Below are 17,619 nucleotides of genomic sequence, written 5' to 3' on the forward strand. Positions count from 1 at the left end.
CGGCAGCGGTCCGGAACGGGCTCCTGCTCCTCAATCTTGTTGTCTTCAGCCGGCGCCATTTTCCAAAATGGCGGCGAAAAATGGCGGCGGCCATAGACGAACACGATTGGACGGCAGGAGGTCCTTCCGGACCCCCGCTGGACTTTTGGCAAGTCTCGTGGGGGTCAGGAGGCCCCCCACAAGCTGGCCAAAAGTTCCTGGAGGTCCAGCGGGGGTCAGGGAGCGATTTCCTGCCGCGAATCGTTTTCGTACGGAAAATGGCGCCGGCAGGAGATCGACTGCAGGAGGTCGTTCAGCGAGGGTTCCGGCGCCTCGCTGAACGACCTCCTGCAGTCGATCTCCTGCCGGCGCCATTTTCCGTACGAAAACGATTCGCGGCGGGAAATCGCTCCCTGACCCCCGCTGGACCTCCAGGAACTTTTGGCCAGCTTGTGGGGGGCCTCCTGACCCCCACGAGACTTGCCATAAGTCCAGCGGGGGTCCGGAAGGACCTCCTGCCGTCCAATCGTGTTCGTCTATGGCCGCCGCCATTTTTCGCCGCCATTTTGGAAAATGGCGCTGGCTGAAGACAACAAGATTGAGGAGCAGGAGCCCGTTCCGGACCGCTGCCGTTCCGGACCGCCGCTGGACCCGCAGGTTATTTAACTCATTTGGGGGGGGGTTCGGGAGGGTGGGGGATTTAATTTAAAGGGTCGGGGGTGGGTTTTAGGGGGTTTTAGTGTGCCGGCTCACGATTCTAACGATTTATAACGATAAATCGTTAGAATCTCTATTGTATTGTGTTCCATAACGGAAAGAGGCAGAGCAGCAGCAGGCCAGGCCATGCAGTCAAAGACACAAAGGCACATCTGTCCCACAGCAAAGAGAGAGAGATCCCCTGATACTGTAGGGGCTCAAGAAGAAAAGTGTGTACGTGTGTGTGAGAACTTGAATATGTGTGAGAGAATATGTGTGAGAGCATGTGAAAGTATGTATACAAGTCTGTGAACATGTAAAATCATGTGGGAGAGAAAGCTTGTGGGAGACATAGCATGTGTGTGTGTGAGATCATGGAGAGAGAGCATTGTGTGATCATGTGGCTACTGGATTTTACCCTATTTGTTAGCGGTTTAGAAATATTTGTATTAGTTACATTTTATTATGATTAATAATTTATATTTCTTGATTGTGTTTGTTTTATGAGAAATGGTGATGTTTCTGTTTTTCCATCATTGCACTGTATACAAAGTCTGGCTTGCTGCAGATTCCTATTTATAGGTTGTGGTTTCTTTATTCTATCTGTGGTGAGGATCTGTCTGTTTATCTGCATGAATGATAGAGGTGAAGCAGAATGTGGGGATCTGATGTGCTGTTTTAGGGGATGGTCTAATATTTGCAGTGTTGCCTTTTCATAGACAGGGTTGTTACTGTTTGAGTGCTGGCAGTTAGTGCTGTTTTGAAATGGAAGGGCCAAGGCCACACCTGTTTTTTTGCAGAGTTTTTTTGGTTGACACCACAGCAGAGCATGCAACTATCACAACTAGAGCCAGATTTAAGATTGCAGAATCCATAGGCAGAGGGACCGGGGGGGGGGGGGGAGATTCCCCCCCCCCAGTCAGACAGCAGAATTTGGCACCCAAGATAGGTGCCTATGTTGCCTGTGCCCTGATCACACCATGATGCATGTTTTCTTTTTATCTCAGAATGCCCTTTTTCATATAAAGTTTGTGGTTTTAAATGCATAATGTTTAACTGTCTGTGGGGAGGTCAATGGGGGTAAGGTTGGCACTGAGTGAGGGACAACACAAGCAATGGAATAAAATTACGAGTGAATGTAAGTCCCTCCCCGGGTGTTTACCTTGCTGAGAAGCTTGAAGGGTTCCTGGGCAGCTGGGAGAGGCGAGAGTGCGGGGGCGAGGGGTGGGGATTGAGCGGCAGACGCCCGGGTGAGAGTCGGAGCTGGGAGAGGGGAGAGTGCGGGGGCGAGGGGTGGAAAATGAGCGGCAGACGCCCGGGTGAGGGTCGGAGCTGGGAGAGGCGAGAGTGCGGGGGCGAGGGGTGGGAAAGGAGCGGCAGACACCCGGGTGAGGGTCGGAGCTGGGAGAGGCGAGAGTGCTGGGGCGAGGGGTGGGAAACGAGCGGCAGACGCCCGGGTGAGGGTGGGAGAGGGGAGAGTGCGGGGGCGAGGGGTGGGAAACGAGCGGCAGACGCCTGGGTGAGGGTCGGAGCTGGGAGAGGCGAGAGTGCGGGGGCGAGGGGTGGGAAAGGAGCGGCAGACTCCTGGGTGAGGGTTGGAGCTGGGAGAGGGGAGAGTGCGGGGGCGAGGGGTGGGAAACAAGCGGCAGATGCCCGGGCGAGGGTCAGAGCTGGGAGAGGCGAGAGTGCGGGGGCGAGGGGTGGGGAAGGAGCGGCAGATGCCCGGGCGAGGGTCGGAGCTGGGAGAGGCGAGAGTGCGGGGGCGAGGGGTGGGAAACGAGCGGCAGATGCCCGGGCGAGGGTCGGAGCTGGGAAAGGCGAGAGTGCGGGGGCGAGGGGGCGAGGGGTGGGAAACGAGCGGCAGATGCCCGGGCGAGGGTTGGAGCTGGGAGAGGCGAGAGTGCGGGGGCGAGGGGTGGGAAACGAGCGGCAGATGCCCGGGTGAGGGTCGGAGCTGGGAGAGGCGAGAGTGCGGGGGCGAGGAAGGAGCGGCAGATGCCCGGGTGAGGGTCGGAGCTGGGAGAGGGGAGAGTGCGGGGGCGAGGGGTGGGAAACGAGCGGCAGATGCTCGGGTGAGGGTCGGAGCTGAGAGAGGCGAGAGTGCGGGGGCGAGGGGAGGGGAAGGAGCGGCAGATGCCCGGGTGAGGGTCGGAGCTGGGAGAGGGGAGAGTGCGGGGGCGAGGGGTGGGAAACGAGCGGCAGACGCCCGGGTGAGGGTCGGAGCTGGGAGAGGCGAGAGTGCTGGGGCGAGGGGTGGGAAACGAGCGGCAGACGCCCGGGTGAGGGTGGGAGAGGGGAGAGTGCGGGGGCGAGGGGTGGGAAACGAGCGGCAGACGCCTGGGTGAGGGTCGGAGCTGGGAGAGGCGAGAGTGCGGGGGCGAGGGGTGGGAAAGGAGCGGCAGACTCCTGGGTGAGGGTTGGAGCTGGGAGAGGGGAGAGTGCGGGGGCGAGGGGTGGGAAACAAGCGGCAGATGCCCGGGCGAGGGTCGGAGCTGGGAGAGGCGAGAGTGCGGGGGCGAGGGGAGGGGAAGGAGCGGCAGATGCCCGGGCGAGGGTCGGAGCTGGGAGAGGCGAGAGTGCGGGGGCGAGGGGTGGGAAACGAGCGGCAGATGCCCGGGCGAGGGTCGGAGCTGGGAAAGGCGAGAGTGCGGGGGCGAGGGGGCGAGGGGTGGGAAACGAGCGGCAGATGCCCGGGCGAGGGTTGGAGCTGGGAGAGGCGAGAGTGCGGGGGCGAGGGGTGGGAAACGAGCGGCAGATGCCCGGGTGAGGGTCGGAGCTGGGAGAGGCGAGAGTGCGGGGGCGAGGAAGGAGCGGCAGATGCCCGGGTGAGGGTCGGAGCTGGGAGAGGGGAGAGTGCGGGGGCGAGGGGGGGGGAAACGAGCGGCAGATGCTCGGGTGAGGGTCGGAGCTGAGAGAGGCGAGAGTGCGGGGGCGAGGGGAGGGGAAGGAGCGGCAGATGCCCGGGTGAGGGTCGGAGCTGGGAGAGGGGAGAGTGCGGGGGCGAGGGGTGGGAAACGAGCGGCAGATGCCCGGGTGAGGGTCGGAGCTGGGAGAGGGGAGAGTGCGGGGGCGAGGGGTGGGAAACGAGCGGCAGACGCCCGGGTGAGGGTGGGAGAGGGGAGAGTGCGCGGGCGAGGGGTGGGAAACGAGCGGCGGATGCCCGGGTGAGGGTCAGAGCTGGGAGAGGCGGGAGTGTGGGGGCGAGGGTGGGAAACGAGCGGCGGATGCCCGGGTGAGGGTCAGAGCTGGGAGAGGCGGGAGTGCGGGGGCGAGGGGTGGGGAAGGAGCGGCAGACGCCCGGGTGAGGGTCGGAGCTGGGAGAGGCGAGAGTGCGGGGGCGAGGGGTGGGAAATGAGCGGCAGATGCCCGGGTGAGGGTCGGAGCTGGGAGAGGGGAGAGTGGCGGGGGCGAGGGGTGGGGAAGGAGCGGCAGATGCCCGGGTGAGGGTCGGAGCTGGGAGAGGGGAGAGTGCGGGGGCGAGGGGTGGGGAAGGAGCGGCAGATGCCCGGGTGAGGGTCGGAGCTGGGAGAGGGGAGAGTGCGGGGGCGAGGGGTGGGGAAGGAGCGGCAGATGCCCGGGTGAGGGTCGGAGATGGGAGAGGCGAGAGTGCGGGGGCGAGGGGTGGGAAACGAGCGGCAGATGCCCGGGTGAGGGTCGGAGCTGGGAGAGGGGAGAGTGCGGGGGCGAGGGGAGGGGAAGGAGCGGCAGATGCCCGGGTGAGGGTCGGAGCTGGGAGAGGGGAGAGTGCGGGGGCGAGGGGTGGGGAAGGAGCGGCAGACGCCCGGGTGAGGGTCGGAGCTGCCCGGAAGGCGGCTCTTCCTCTCTGCGGCTGAAAGCGGCAGGAGGGGAGGGGAGGGGAGGGGAGAGGAGAGGGGAGCGGGAGCAGCCTGAGCGCAGAGCCGTCCGGCGGGTTTCCGGGAGGGGGCTCCGGCTCCGTGCAGCGCTGCCCTGCACCCCCTCCTCGCTCCCGCCCGTGCCCTGCATTGCAAACGGCAAGGGAAGGAGGAGCAGAAAGAGGAGGAGGAGGAAGCGCCGAGGCCGCTCCCCCTGCAGGCGGCAGATCCCGCACTCTCCGCATGACTCGCAGCAAGGTAAGGCCGGACTGCGGGGGAGGGGAGGGGAGGGGGCGCCCCCCCTGCCACGCCTTGCACAGGTGGCCCCAGCCCGGAAAGTTCCCGTGCAAGCCGGCGCCGCCCCTCCGAGTGCCACCTCTCGCCGCCAAAGGTCAGTGGGAGGTCAATGCCTTCCCGGGGCTCCCCACCTGGGCGGGGCAGCAGGTGAAAATCCCGCAGAGCTTGGTGCGGGCGCGCATCTGCGGCTTCGCGCAGTCCGGACCCTCAGGCAGGAAACTTTTGGGTGATGTGTTTTTTGCCTCCAGCTGTTTCCTGGCTGCCCGCACACTTGCAGCTGCCTGCGATGAGAGCCCTAGCTGCGCTCTCCCCCCTGTGAGGTTAATGCCCTACCCCAGCCACTGCAGTGAGAGTCCTTGGGCAGAGGCTAAAGACTGCAGCTCCTCTGCAACCTGCTACAGGCCCTGCCCTCCCGGGGCTGTGAATGCCACCTCTGCAGCATTCCCCACTTATGCTCCCCACTCCCTGCAGTCTTGCCCCATCCTGCTTTCTTTGTTCACAAACCAGCTCTTTCCTGGTGTTTGGAAGCCTTCTCCTCTCCCAGTTATCTGTGCTGCGTTGAGCATTAGGGTGTGAAATATTCTCTTGACTTGAGGATAGGATGTTGCGAGGGTCAGCAGGGGGCATGGCCGGCAGTGTGTGCTGCACAGGATGCTGCAAGGCTTGCCGACTTGTTTGCTTCCCAGAATGTGCAGGAGAGCTGGATGGGATGGTTTGGGGCAGTGTTTGTTTAATAGTTGTGGAGTGACCGAGAGGGTAGGTTTCAGAGGTTACTCTCCCCGCTGTTCTTTCTGTCCAGTCCATGCTAGTGGTGACGGCTGTATCAGCTAGAAATGTTAACCTCAGGAAGGCAGAGAGCGCAATTGAGGTGCCTTGGTGTGGGTGTCTGCACCCCCTCCAAAGGTTCTCTTTTATTGGGTATGTGATGCAGCAAAAGCAGGGCTAGCATGTCCACTAGGCAGTTGCCTAGGGTGCCAACCAGTAGGGGGTGACAAAGGGCAGCCATGTGGAGCCCACCCTGCTCGCGGCCAAGAGGAGTAGAGACTCTGTGGACCATGAGCGGAGCCCATCCTGCTCGCGCCGAGAGAAGCAGACTCAGGGGTCTGTGAGCGGAGCCTCTGTGTGTGTATATGTGATAGAGAGAGGGAGCCTGTGTGAGGGAGTGAGTGCATGTGTGTGTGTGAGAGAGAGGGAGCCTGTGTGAGGGAGTGAGTGCATGTGTGTGTGTAAGAAAGGGAGCCTGTGTGAGGGAGTGAGTGCATGTGTGTGTGTAAGCAAGGGAGCCTGTGTGAGGGAGTGAGTACATGTGTGTGTGAGAGAGAGGGAGCCTGTGTGAGGGAGTGAGTGCATGTGTGTGTGTGAGAGAGAGGGAGCCTGTGTGAGGGAGTGAGTGCATGTGTGTGTGAGAGAGAGGGAGCCTGTGTGAGGGAGTGAGTGCATGTGTGTGTGAGAGAGAGGGAGCCTGTGTGAGGGAGTGAGTGCATGTGTGTGTGAGAAGGAGGGAGCCTGTGTGAGGGGGTGAGTGCATGTGTGTATGTGTAAGAGAGGGAGCCTGTGTGAGGGAGTGAGTACATGTGTGTGTGAGAGAGAGGGAGCCTGTGTGAGGGAGTGAGTGCATGTGTGTGTGAGAGAGAGGGAGCCTGTGTGAGGGAGTGAGTGCATGTGTGTGTGAGAGAGAGGGAGCCTGTGTGAGGGAGTGAGTGCATGTGTGTGTGAGAAGGAGGGAGCCTGTGTGAGGGGGTGAGTGCATGTGTGTATGTGTAAGAGAGGGAGCCTGTGTGAGGGAGTGAGTGCATGTGTGTGTGTGTAAGAGAGGGAGCCTGTGTGAGGGAGTGAGTGCATGTGTGTGTGTAAGAAAGGAAGCCTGTGTGAGGGAGTGAGTGCATGTGTGTGTGTAAGAAAGGGAACCAGTGTAAGGGTGTGTGTGTGTCTGTGTGAAAGAGACAGGGGTGTATGAGAGAGAGACAGAGGGAAGGTGTGTGTGTATATGAGTGAGAAAGAGAGGGAGCTTGTATGAGGAGGTGTGAATGAGAGGGATTGTGTGTGTACAAGAGAGTGATCATGTTAGTGAGAGGGAGGGAGCCTGCGTAAGGGTATGTGTGTGAATGAGACAAGGAACCTAAGTGGGTCTGTGTGAGAGAAGGGGCCTGTCTGACAGGCCGATTCAGTAAAGTCCGTGGGAGAGCGGACGAACGCCCGCTCTCCCGGCGCGCGCGATTCAGTATTCAGATTAGGTGGTGAGGGCATGAGTATGTGAGGGAGAGAGGGTGAGAGAGCATGTGTGTGTCTAGTAGAACGAGCCTGTGTGTGTTTGTGTGTGAGAAAGAACAAACTTAGATATTCCCAGGTAGTTTTGTTGGTTTTAATCATTGGGTGTTAATATTTGATATGTGTGCTGTTTTCACATTTTTTTTGGAGCTGGAACATTTTTTATTTTGTTGTTTTTAATTATTGGATGTCACTCTATTTATTTGTTTGCTATTTTGAAATATTCCTTTTACTCATATGGCTTTACTATTATTGATATTTTATATTTCTTCATTTTCTTGTTGCATAATTTTTATTTGTGTGTTGAGGCCGCAGCCGGGACTTGGGGGGAGGGGGTGCCAAGGCAGAAGGCTCACCGAGGGCATCTAATACCCTGAGCAGAAGCTGGTGACCCCTCGACCTCTTTCCATCAAGGCCCTGGTACCAGGAGTGCAGCCTCGCCAGCTGTTTCTTTTATGCTCTTATTCTTGAATCCTCTTTCTTTTTTGATTGAAGGTGGGTAGAAATAAAAGGTGTATAGCTTTTTTTGGCTGCAGGTTCTGCCTCCCTAAGTCGCTGCCTGTGCTGTATTCATACTTGTCTGTATTCCAGGGGTGCACAACTCCAGTCCTCAAGAGCCACACGCAGCTCTGGTTTTCAGGAGATCCACAACAGATGTGCATATGAGAGATTTGCATGCACTGCCTGCATTGTATGCAGCACCCATCTCATGCATATTTATTGTGGATACCCTGAAACATGAGTGGCCCTTGAGGACTGGAGTAGCCCAGTCAGCCATGCTGCAGAGTGGAAATGACACAGAGCAGGGGGCAGTGTTAGTGCCACTCTGAAGGGCTGCTGTGAATGATCAGACACCATGATATGTCGTCCTCCCAGGCTGCTTGGAGGGAGTTTGGGATGGATTTGTAGCTGAGGCTTCTAAAAGGCATTAGAAGGTTGTGCTGGTGGGGACAGAAGAGAGGCTGAGGCTGTGCTTCCTGCCCCCTCTTAGTGCTGGTGGGGCCAGAAGAGAAGGCTGAGGCTGTGCTTCCTGCCCCTCTTAGTGCTGGTGGGGCCAGAAGAGAAGGCTGAGGCTGTGCTTCCTGCCCCTCTTAGTGCTGGTGGGGCCAGAAGAGAAGGCTGAGGCTGTGCTTCCTGCCCCTCTTAGTGCTGGTGGGGACAGAAGAGAGGCTGAGGCTGTGCTTCCTGCCACTCTTAGTGCTGGTGGGGACAGAAGAGAAGGCTGAGGCTGTGCTTCCTGCCACTCTTAGTGCTGGTGGGCCAGAAGAGAGGCTGAGGCTGTGCTTCCTGCCACTCTTAGTGCTGGTGGGGACAGAAGAGAGGCTGAGGCTGTGCTTCCTGCCCCTCTTAGTGCTGGTGGGGACAGAAGAGAAGGCTGAGGCTGTGCTTCCTGCCCCTCTTAGTGCTGGTGGGGACAGAAGAGAGGCTGAGGCTGTGCTTCCTGCCACTCTTAGTGCTGGTGGGGACAGAAGAGAAGGCTGAGGCTGTGCTTCCTGCCACTCTTAGTGCTGGTGGGGACAGAAGAGAGGCTGAGGCTGTGCTTCCTGCCCCTCTTAGTGCTGGTGGGGACAGAAGAGAAGGCTGAGGCTGTGCTTCCTGCCACTCTTAGTGCTGGTGGGGACAGAAGAGAGGCTGAGGCTGTGCTTCCTGCCACTCTTAGTGCTGGTGGGGACAGAAGAGAGGCTGAGGCTGTGCTTCCTGCCCCTCTTAGTGCTGGTGGGGACAGAAGAGAGGCTGAGGCTGTGCTTGCTGCCCCTCTTATCCTCTGGTGGGGACAGAAGAGAGGCTGAGGCTGTGCTTGCTGCCCCTCTTATCTTCTGCTGAGCTACAACAGAGGGTATCCCCAGAGCTGAGCTCGGGGGCTGTTTTTAGTTGTCGTGCGAGCCTTTGTATCTGTGAATGCTAGGTTATTGCCCCTGCCAGCATCTTTCTGACCTTGTGGAAATCACTTAACCCCTCCAGGCTGAAATGTCTTTAGTCAGCTCTTTGGCGCAGGGACATTGCTGTGGTTTTCTGCAGTACTGTGTTCCTTGGCATGGTGGAAGCTGGATAGAGACTCTGTAACATGGAGCTGCGGTTTCCAGATTCTCCATGGAAACACTTTATAAAGTCTTTTTAACTGCACATTATTATAGAACAGATGGCCTGGAGAGAGCTCGTTACTTATGCCAGAGCTCAATCAAACTGGAGAGGAGAAAAATCAGTTTATACAAAACTAAGACAAAGCCATGGTAGAAAAACAAGTGGACTTCTGGTTACAGAAGGGGATTGGAACTTGAATCTCCTGGGTTCTAACCTACTACTCCTATTCATAGTGCTACAAACTGTGTGCAGTGCTATACGGGCACAGGATTGTATGCCCTATGGCGTTTACAGTCTAGTAAAGGCAACCTATTTATTACAATGAATGTAGTTAAAACCAACAAGGCAGTGATCCGGATAATCAGGGCTTATGATGTAAAAGCAGCCTCTAAGATGGGGTTTTAGACTGTATTTGAATAAGATCACAGAGGGAGCGGGATGCACTGATTTAGGAAAGTCTGTTCAAGCATACGGTGTGGTAAGTGGAAAGTACAGAGTCTGGAATTGGCAATAGAGGAGAAGGGCATGGATAGGAGTGACCTGTCCGATGAAGCCTTGAACTGAGCAGAAACGGATAGGGAGCCAGTCTAGCGCCATGAGACAAGGGGTTATATGGGTGTAGCCACATTGGCAGAAGATATGTCAAGCCATTAAATTTTGGAGAATGTAATGGCGAGAGATTGTACACTGGGGGACCTGCGAGGGGCAGGGTTCTGGGAGAGGTTTCAGAAAGGAAGGGATGGATTTTAGCAGTTTTTGATATGCATGGAAAGGAAGAGGCAGGAGTTGATGATGATCCCAAGGCTGAAGGCTAAGGGGATTGGGAAGATGAGAGTGTTACCTGGGAAATCTCTGGAACGCTAATGGAGTTTCTGGGCCCTGCTACTGCTGTGCTAGTGAAGCAGCCGGACTAGAAGGCATCTGATTGGCCTCCTTCCTCTTCCCTGCCCTGTAACCAGTCCGAGGCCTCCTTTCTGCCTGCCCCCACAGACCAGTGCTATGCCGCCTCCTTTTTTCCTGACTGTGCTGGCAGGAATAAGGGAGGAGCCTCTGATTGGCCCCGTTTGGCAGGAAGGGAGGAGGCTGACGGCCGAAGCAGCAGCAGCAGATGATGATGATGATGATGGTGCTATTGGCGGGAAGGAGTCATCCTCCCTTTAGGAGGAGGTTGCTGCTACTAGTGGGTTTGAGGTGGAGAGAGAGCATGAGTGACTGTGGGGGAGGAGGGCGTATATGTGATGGGGCGTGTGTGTGTGTGAACATGCGAGTGTATTAGAGTGTGTGTGTCTGTGAAAGAAGACAGAGTTTGTGTGCGTTTTGTCTGACCTGCCCCCTTGTGCCCCCTCTCCACCTCCACTAACAGATGAAAATCTCAGGCTGACTGTAAATTGAAAGTTCCCAGGTATGGTTGTGGGGCAGGGGGAGTGGCTCAGTGGCAGTCGCATCCTCTGGGGGGGGGGGGGGGAGGGGAGTTATAGCACACAATGGTGACAACTAGTAGCTGGAGTTAGGATCTATAAGGAACCCTGGTGCATATGGCCTGTGGCTGTAAGTGAGGAGAGAGGATATAATATAGGGGATAAACTTCACGGATAGTTACGAACAAAGGCCGGATCCCGGTCTTGATTCTGATTGAACTGGAAACCCAAAGGTGCAGAAGGAAACTGTGGGATCCCTATCCCCAGTGAAACCCCCTTTTCCGCGGGGTCACCTTCGGAGGCTGCAGAGGTGGTGAGTTACACTGCTGCAGCCCTGGGATCACCTGGTGTGGACCAGACAGTCTCTGGGAGACCCAAGGGAAGGCCATACAATTAGTCGATTCCAAAAAAACCCCCGAATTTTATTTCTAAATCCAAATGAGAAGACAGTAAAATCTTGAATGGAATAACTTGATGGGGTCCTCTTCTCTGAGCAGAAAGCAATCCTGCTCCCTCTCCACTCTAACTCCAGGCCTTCGGGGCACCATTGTCAGCCAGTCCTTCCACTACAGCTTCCCAGACAGAGCGTCCTCCCTTCAGGAGGCTTTCACAGCTCTTACAACCTCTCCTCTTCTTGTTCCAGAAATCTCTGGATGCCTTCCAAGCCCCCACAAGAACTACACCTAACAGATGCCAGGTGGCATCCTCTATAGACTCTGCCCAGTGACAGGAAATTGCCTCCTAAATCTCCTCCAGTTCTTTTCATCCCCTTCCACCCCTCCCTAATTGTCAGGAGGCTTGCAGCTTGCAAGAGCTCTGCCTTTAAGATGAGCAGGAGCCCTCCAGAAACCTTCTAGAAACATTTAGTGACCCTGGAAGGGTTACAGCACAATAAAATAAAAATGAAGAAGTGGGTTTGGGAGGAAAGAGAGTCTGAAAGTCATGGAAGGAGATCAGAGCAGCAAGGGAAGAAGAAGTCTGGGACGCACCAGCCGATGATGCTTTAGCATTGGAGAAGCCACCATAGCATCCAGTAAAAGTGCGACAGGAGAGGTCAGAGGAGAACCAAGACAGTACGGAGTCCTGAAATCCAAGTGAGGAAGGGGTTTAAAGGTGGTGATCGATGGTGTCAGAAGCAGGAGATAGACTGTGGAGGGGTGGGGTGGGGATTTGGAGTGCTTTGTTGGGGATGGTAATAGAAAATTAATTTATTTTATTTATTTACAAATTTTATATACCGATGGTCGTTGGGAACATCTCATCGGTTTACATGAAACAGAATGCAGCGAACAAGCTTTACATAAACAAGGAACTGAAGTAATACATTTTTGGGCTAACAAGGCACCAGGAAGGTGAAGAGCTATACATATAAATATCTAAGAATAAAAGAATTATATACAAACAACATAAATGTAAACATATAATGATATAAGTCGTTGAAACCAGATAGATCAAGTCATTGAGGGTAGCAACAGGGGGAAGCTAGGCAAGGGGGATGTATAAAGGATGGATAGTGGGGAATAAAATTGAAGGGCCAGGGGGAGGTGACTTGGGACTGAACATGGGTGAGGAAAGAGAGTTCATGTGTCAGCCTGCTTGATAAGCCAGGTCTTGAGGTTCTGTTTGAATTGTTTTGGGCAAGGTTCCTGGCGGAGGGTGGAGGGCATCTTGTTCCATAGGGAAGGACCAGCTATAGAGAGCGCACAGTCTTTGGTGGATATGAGTTTGGTAAGTTTAGGTGAAGGTGTGTGCAATGTAGCCAGATATTGGTTTCTGGTGGGTCTGGCAGGGGTGCGATAAATGAGGTACTCTTTGAACCAGTTCATATTTTGGTTGTGAAGTGATTTATGGATGAGCGTGAGAGTCTTGTATAGGATCTGTGAAGTGATTGGTAGCCAATGTAGATGTTTGAGGACAGGCATAATATGGTCATTTCTGTGGGCGTTGGTGAGGATCCGGGCAGTGGCATTTTGGAGCATTTGGAGGGGTTGGGCAGCATTTTTGGGAAGGCCCAGAAGAATGGCATTGTAGTAGTCAATTTTTGAGAGTATGAAGGATTGGAGGATTGTTCGAAAGTCACTGAGATGTAAAAGGGGTTTCAGTTTTTTTAACGTGTGGAGCTTGAAGAAGCCGTCTTTTAGGGTGGCGTTGATGAACTTTTTAGGGTGAGATGGTTATCAAGGGTGACGCCGAGGCTGCGTACATGTTGTGACAGGGTGATGTGAGTAGGTAGATCGATAGGCAGGGGGAGGTTTAGGTTAACATTGTGGGGTGAGATATGTATGATTTTGGTTTTGCTAGTGTTGAGTGCCAGGAAGTTATTTGTAAGGAGGGTGCTGATTGCAGCAAGGGCAGCGACCCAGGTCTTAAGGGCTTCGCACAAAGTGTCCTTAATTGGAATAAGGATCTGTACGTCGTCCGCATATATGAAATGCAGAAGACCAAGATCAGAAAGGAGATGGCAGAGGGGAAGTAGATATATATTGAATAGAGTGGAAGATAATGAGGAGCCTTGCGGGACGTCTTGCATAAGGTTAGTAGGTTTAGATTCATAGTTCCCAATTTTTACTCTGTATTGTCTGTCATTAAGGTATGATTGAAACCAGCGAAGTCGATTTCTTTGAGGCGTTCTATTAGAATGGTAATTTTGGCTGTGGCTCTCCCCCCGGCGATTCCAGCGGGGCCGCACTGCTTCAGACAACAGCGATAGAGACATTTCCAGCAGCTCTAGGGCGCCCTTCCAGTACTGCCGCCATACTGGCCATAGGCACGCTAGGGCTCTGGATGCAATCGTCCTGGGGTATAATACCATTGGTAGAAGATCTTATGTTCCATGCAATCTGATCCCAGCCTTCCTCTCATCTCCTTATCTAAACCTTTAAACCGCATATCTCTGTATTCTTCCACAGGGTCCTCCTCCTTGTCCATAACCATATGAGAGAAATCCTAAGGACATTACAGTTCTTTGACTAAAGAACCTTGTATGTGATATATGATTTACTTAATGTATTGGCTCAATATTTTAATGAGCATTGCTCCACTCTTGATAATTGTATAATCCGTAAAAAGCCAAACATTTTCCCAATAGCCCTTCTGCAATATAAGAACATAAAACATGCCTTGCTGGTTCAGACCAAGGGTCCATCGAGCCCAGCATCCTGTTTCCAACAGTGGCCAATCCAGGCCATAAGAACCTGCCAAGTACCCAAACACCAAGTCTATTCCATGTTACCGTTGCTAGTAATAGCAGTGGCCAGACAGTGGCTAGTATTGCCTATAAGAATGTTGAAAAGAACTGGTCCAAGGACTGATCCCTGAGACACTCCACTATTTAACACTACCCTTCGTCACCTCCCACTCAGCCAGTTTCTAACCCAGTCGGGCAACTGGGAGTACAGCATTGGAATCATTCCCTACCCCACTGAAAATATTTCCACCTTTCCAGAGAATGTAGCACTATAATTTAGTGCAATACCGTCATACAGATGTCTTGAGTTGGCCGGGATGCAATGCTTAACAAGATTCCATCTTTGAATTTGTGGAGGTGAATGAGAGGGCTAGGAGGATGGTTGACTTCCTGTTAGGGTGGCTTGCACCCTTGCACTTCAGGGAGAGTTAAGAGTTTGTCACTGGGCTGTCCCTGTTCTGTCCATGTGAAGTTCAATAGCTGGACCCATCCACCCCAGGCTGCCAGTTATGTTAAGCAGTGTTAGCCTAGATTTAGGTTATTAGATGTGGGACGCAGTGGCCAGACAGCATCTTGCAGAGTTGCAACATCCAGCAAAACTAAAATAATTTATAACTTCATGTTCGGACAGATATTTGTGAACTGCAGTACAGTAGGAGTCTGAAGTGGAGAAGAGAGGACTTCTGTTTCTCTGGTGTGTGTGCAGCTGCGACTGTGCCTGGCGCTGACACGGCCAGCTGCTACTTACCCTGAGAATCTGTGACTCGGCGTCTTCTCTTACTGGACATGTACCAGGAGAATGCTTGGCACTGGAAATCCTTTCACTCTTGTTCATCTTAAAACCCTCAGTGCAGCAGCAGTTAAACCAGGGCAGCCATGGTACAAAAGCTCTTTAGAGTCAGAGCTGTTTGGTGAATGTGCACCAGACTTTAAAAGATATCGTAACTCCTGGAATAGAGCTCCAGGTGCCCTGCAAAGCAGCCACTGTGCTTTCGGGGCCTGGAAAACTAAGACATCATGTTTAAAGAAACCGGACGCTCAATACAAGCATCTGTCTTCTCCTGCAACCAGCAAAATATACACGCACAAGAAACATGGCCTGCATCGTGGATCTCGTGCATGTATATTGGGCCCAGCGCAAGAAACATGGCCTGCATCGTGGATCTCGTGCATGTATATTGGGCCCAGCGCAAGAAACACGGCCTGCATCGTGGATCTCGTGCATGTATATTGGGCCCAGCGCAAGAAACACGGCCTGCATCGTGGATCTCGTGCATGTATATTGGGCCCAGCACAAGAAACACTGCCTGCATCGTGGATCTCGTGCATGTATATTGGGCCCAGCACCAGAAACATGGCCTGCATCGTGGATCTCGTGCATGTATATTGGGCCCAGCACCAGAAACATGGCCTGCATCGTGGATCTCGTGCATGTATATTGGGCCCAGCACCAGAAACATGGCCTGCATCGTGGATCTCGTGCATGTATATTGGGCCCAGCACCAGAAACATGGCCTGCATCGTGGATCTCGTGCATGTATGTTGGACCCAGCGCAAGAAACATGGCCTGCATCGTGGATCTCGTGCATGTATATTGGGCCCAGCACCAGAAACATGGCCTGCATCGTGGATCTCGTGCATGTATATTGGGCGTCCATAATTTTTTTTTTCAAGACTTTTTTTTTAAATTGGATCTGCTTTCTGTGGTTCCTCCTACTTCGTACCCTGATGACTGATTACCAGTTTGCAGTATAACAGGAAACTCAGGAACTATGCACACTGCATAGCAGTAGAAACAGACAAGCTGCTGTGGAAGCAGGACACTGTGAAAGTAGGACAACAGTGAATAAATAGGAAAGCAGAACATGAATCATTTTGGTGCACTAAGTGGCCAAGAAAGAGTTGAACTCTTGAAAATGAATGTGTTGGACCTTGCTAAGAAAAATAATAGCCTGAAAAGCTGAGAAATATTTTAAAAGATTATTCTGAGATTCTTCCAGCCATGAGTTTGTGTCTCTTCCTCCTAAAACTGGACAATTCCTCTTTTCTGAAATTACAAAAAATCCCTGTGCAGTAATGCTGACCCTTTAAAACTGTAGTCTGGCTTGGTAATCCCCCTGGATATTTATTTATTTATTTAACTCTTTTCTATACCGACCTTCATGGTTAAAGAACCATATCAGATCGGTTTACATAGAACGGGGTAAACTGAAACAAAGAACAATCATTTAACAGAAGAAGCAAAGTTACATTTCAACAAGGAGGGTAAACTTGGAAGCTTAGGCAGCCGGAAAGAAAGGCCGGAGAGGGCAGTTAACTACGAACATAATACAATTGAGGATTAAGGGATTGTACTTATTAGGTACTTAGAAGAGGTAAGAAGTTCCATAGCTCAAGCAGTGGCTATGAATGGCCCACGCCATTTTTTAAGATGGTGCCAGCCATCCATTGCTCCTAGCCCCTGTCACATAGTAAGGGCAAAGGGCCACCGGCGCCATTTTGATTACTGGCAGCCGACGGCCCAAGAACGGCAGATTGCTCCCGGGATCCTCGCTGGACCACCAGGGACTTTTGACAAGTTTTGGGGGGGTCAGGAGGATGGGGAGTTGTAGTTAATTAAATTTGAAGGATTGGGGTGGGGTATCTTGTTGTTTTTTTAAACGAAATAGCACGATAAAAGTTTTCTGATCCGGGGAGTGGACCAAAATGGCCCTCCCCAGACCCAAAAACGAAACTGGGACGAAAAAAAATTGCACATCCCTAATTTAATGCCAGAAATGGACGCTCCATAAGACGCACAGACACCTGGGAACGGAGCTGGTGTAGCACACCATTTTTTAAAATTTTTCCCTCTCTGAACAATAGGTGCATCTTATGAAGTGAAAAATACGGTAGCTGACAAAGGGAGGAGCTGTGATTGTCATGAATAGATTGGACTACACACAAGAAGCAAAGAGACAACTCTCCAAGCCCCTGCCCTCAGACCCTTCTAGAGAATACTATAAGGAACCACATAAACTTCTGAAGGGATTCCCCACTGGAATATGCCAACAGATTTATATGCACACACCTCAGGAACCTCAACAAAGTACTTTCTACTTATTACCCATAATAAATAAACCCTGTACGCCCCATTATTTCTAGCATCAACACCCTTGCAGTAGGTGTGTCTGGATACATGGACTCCAACCTCAGACCCTGTGCCACCAGCACTCCTAGCTACCTTTGCGACACCACAGATTTTCTGAGGAAGCTCCATTCTATTGGTCGCCTCCCAGACAACATCATTCTGGTAACCATAGATGTTGAATCCCTTTACACCAACATCCCTCACAAAGACTGATTGCAAGCCATCAGGAATATCATCCCATATGCCACCATAGCTGATCTGGCTAACAAACTTTGCTGTTTTGTCCTCGCGCACAACTACTTCAGATTTGAAAAGAACTTGTATCTGTAAGCAACTGGCACTGCCATGGATACCCGCATGGCTCCACAATACACCAACATTTTCATGGTTGATTTAGAACATTTTCCTAAATTCCTACACCCAGAATCTGCTCTTCTACCTAAGGTACATTGACATCTTAATCATCATCAACCCAGCTACATTATTTAATATAGTAAAATCACTAACAACTGATCATTCGATAATAACCCCTGAAATTAATGATATCTATGAACAAATAACAACGTTTTTTCAACAAAAGATTAAAACCATAGCTCAAGAATTCATGAATTTGCCGTATCCCATTTATAAGCAACAAGCAGTAAATTCTGAATGGATGGATTTTCAGGCTACTTCTCCTATAGCCATTCATAAGATCATAAGCAAGCAAAAAGTGTCTAACTCTCCAAT

General features: G+C 52.8%; 1 protein-coding gene across 4 annotated transcripts in view; it reads left to right on the forward strand.

The window, feature by feature from the left end:
- Positions 1–4,556: 4,556 nt before the first annotated feature.
- The window catches only part of CORO2B (coronin 2B), a 99,430-nt gene continuing 86,367 nt past the window's right edge, over positions 4,557–17,619 (forward strand). For 3 of the 4 annotated variants that reach the window (XM_029574404.1, XM_029574407.1, XM_029574408.1), the window contains exon 1: positions 4,557–4,766. In XM_029574404.1, the coding sequence (XP_029430264.1) occupies positions 4,752–4,766 (15 nt within the window). In that variant the 5' untranslated portion in view covers positions 4,557–4,751. Of the gene's footprint in view, positions 4,900–17,619 lie in introns of all 4 variants that reach the window. The other variant, XM_029574405.1, reaches the window with a different exon arrangement.

Source organism: Rhinatrema bivittatum, chromosome 13 (assembly GCF_901001135.1).
Source record: "Rhinatrema bivittatum chromosome 13, aRhiBiv1.1, whole genome shotgun sequence".
NCBI classification, from domain to species: Eukaryota; Metazoa; Chordata; class Amphibia; order Gymnophiona; family Rhinatrematidae; genus Rhinatrema; species Rhinatrema bivittatum.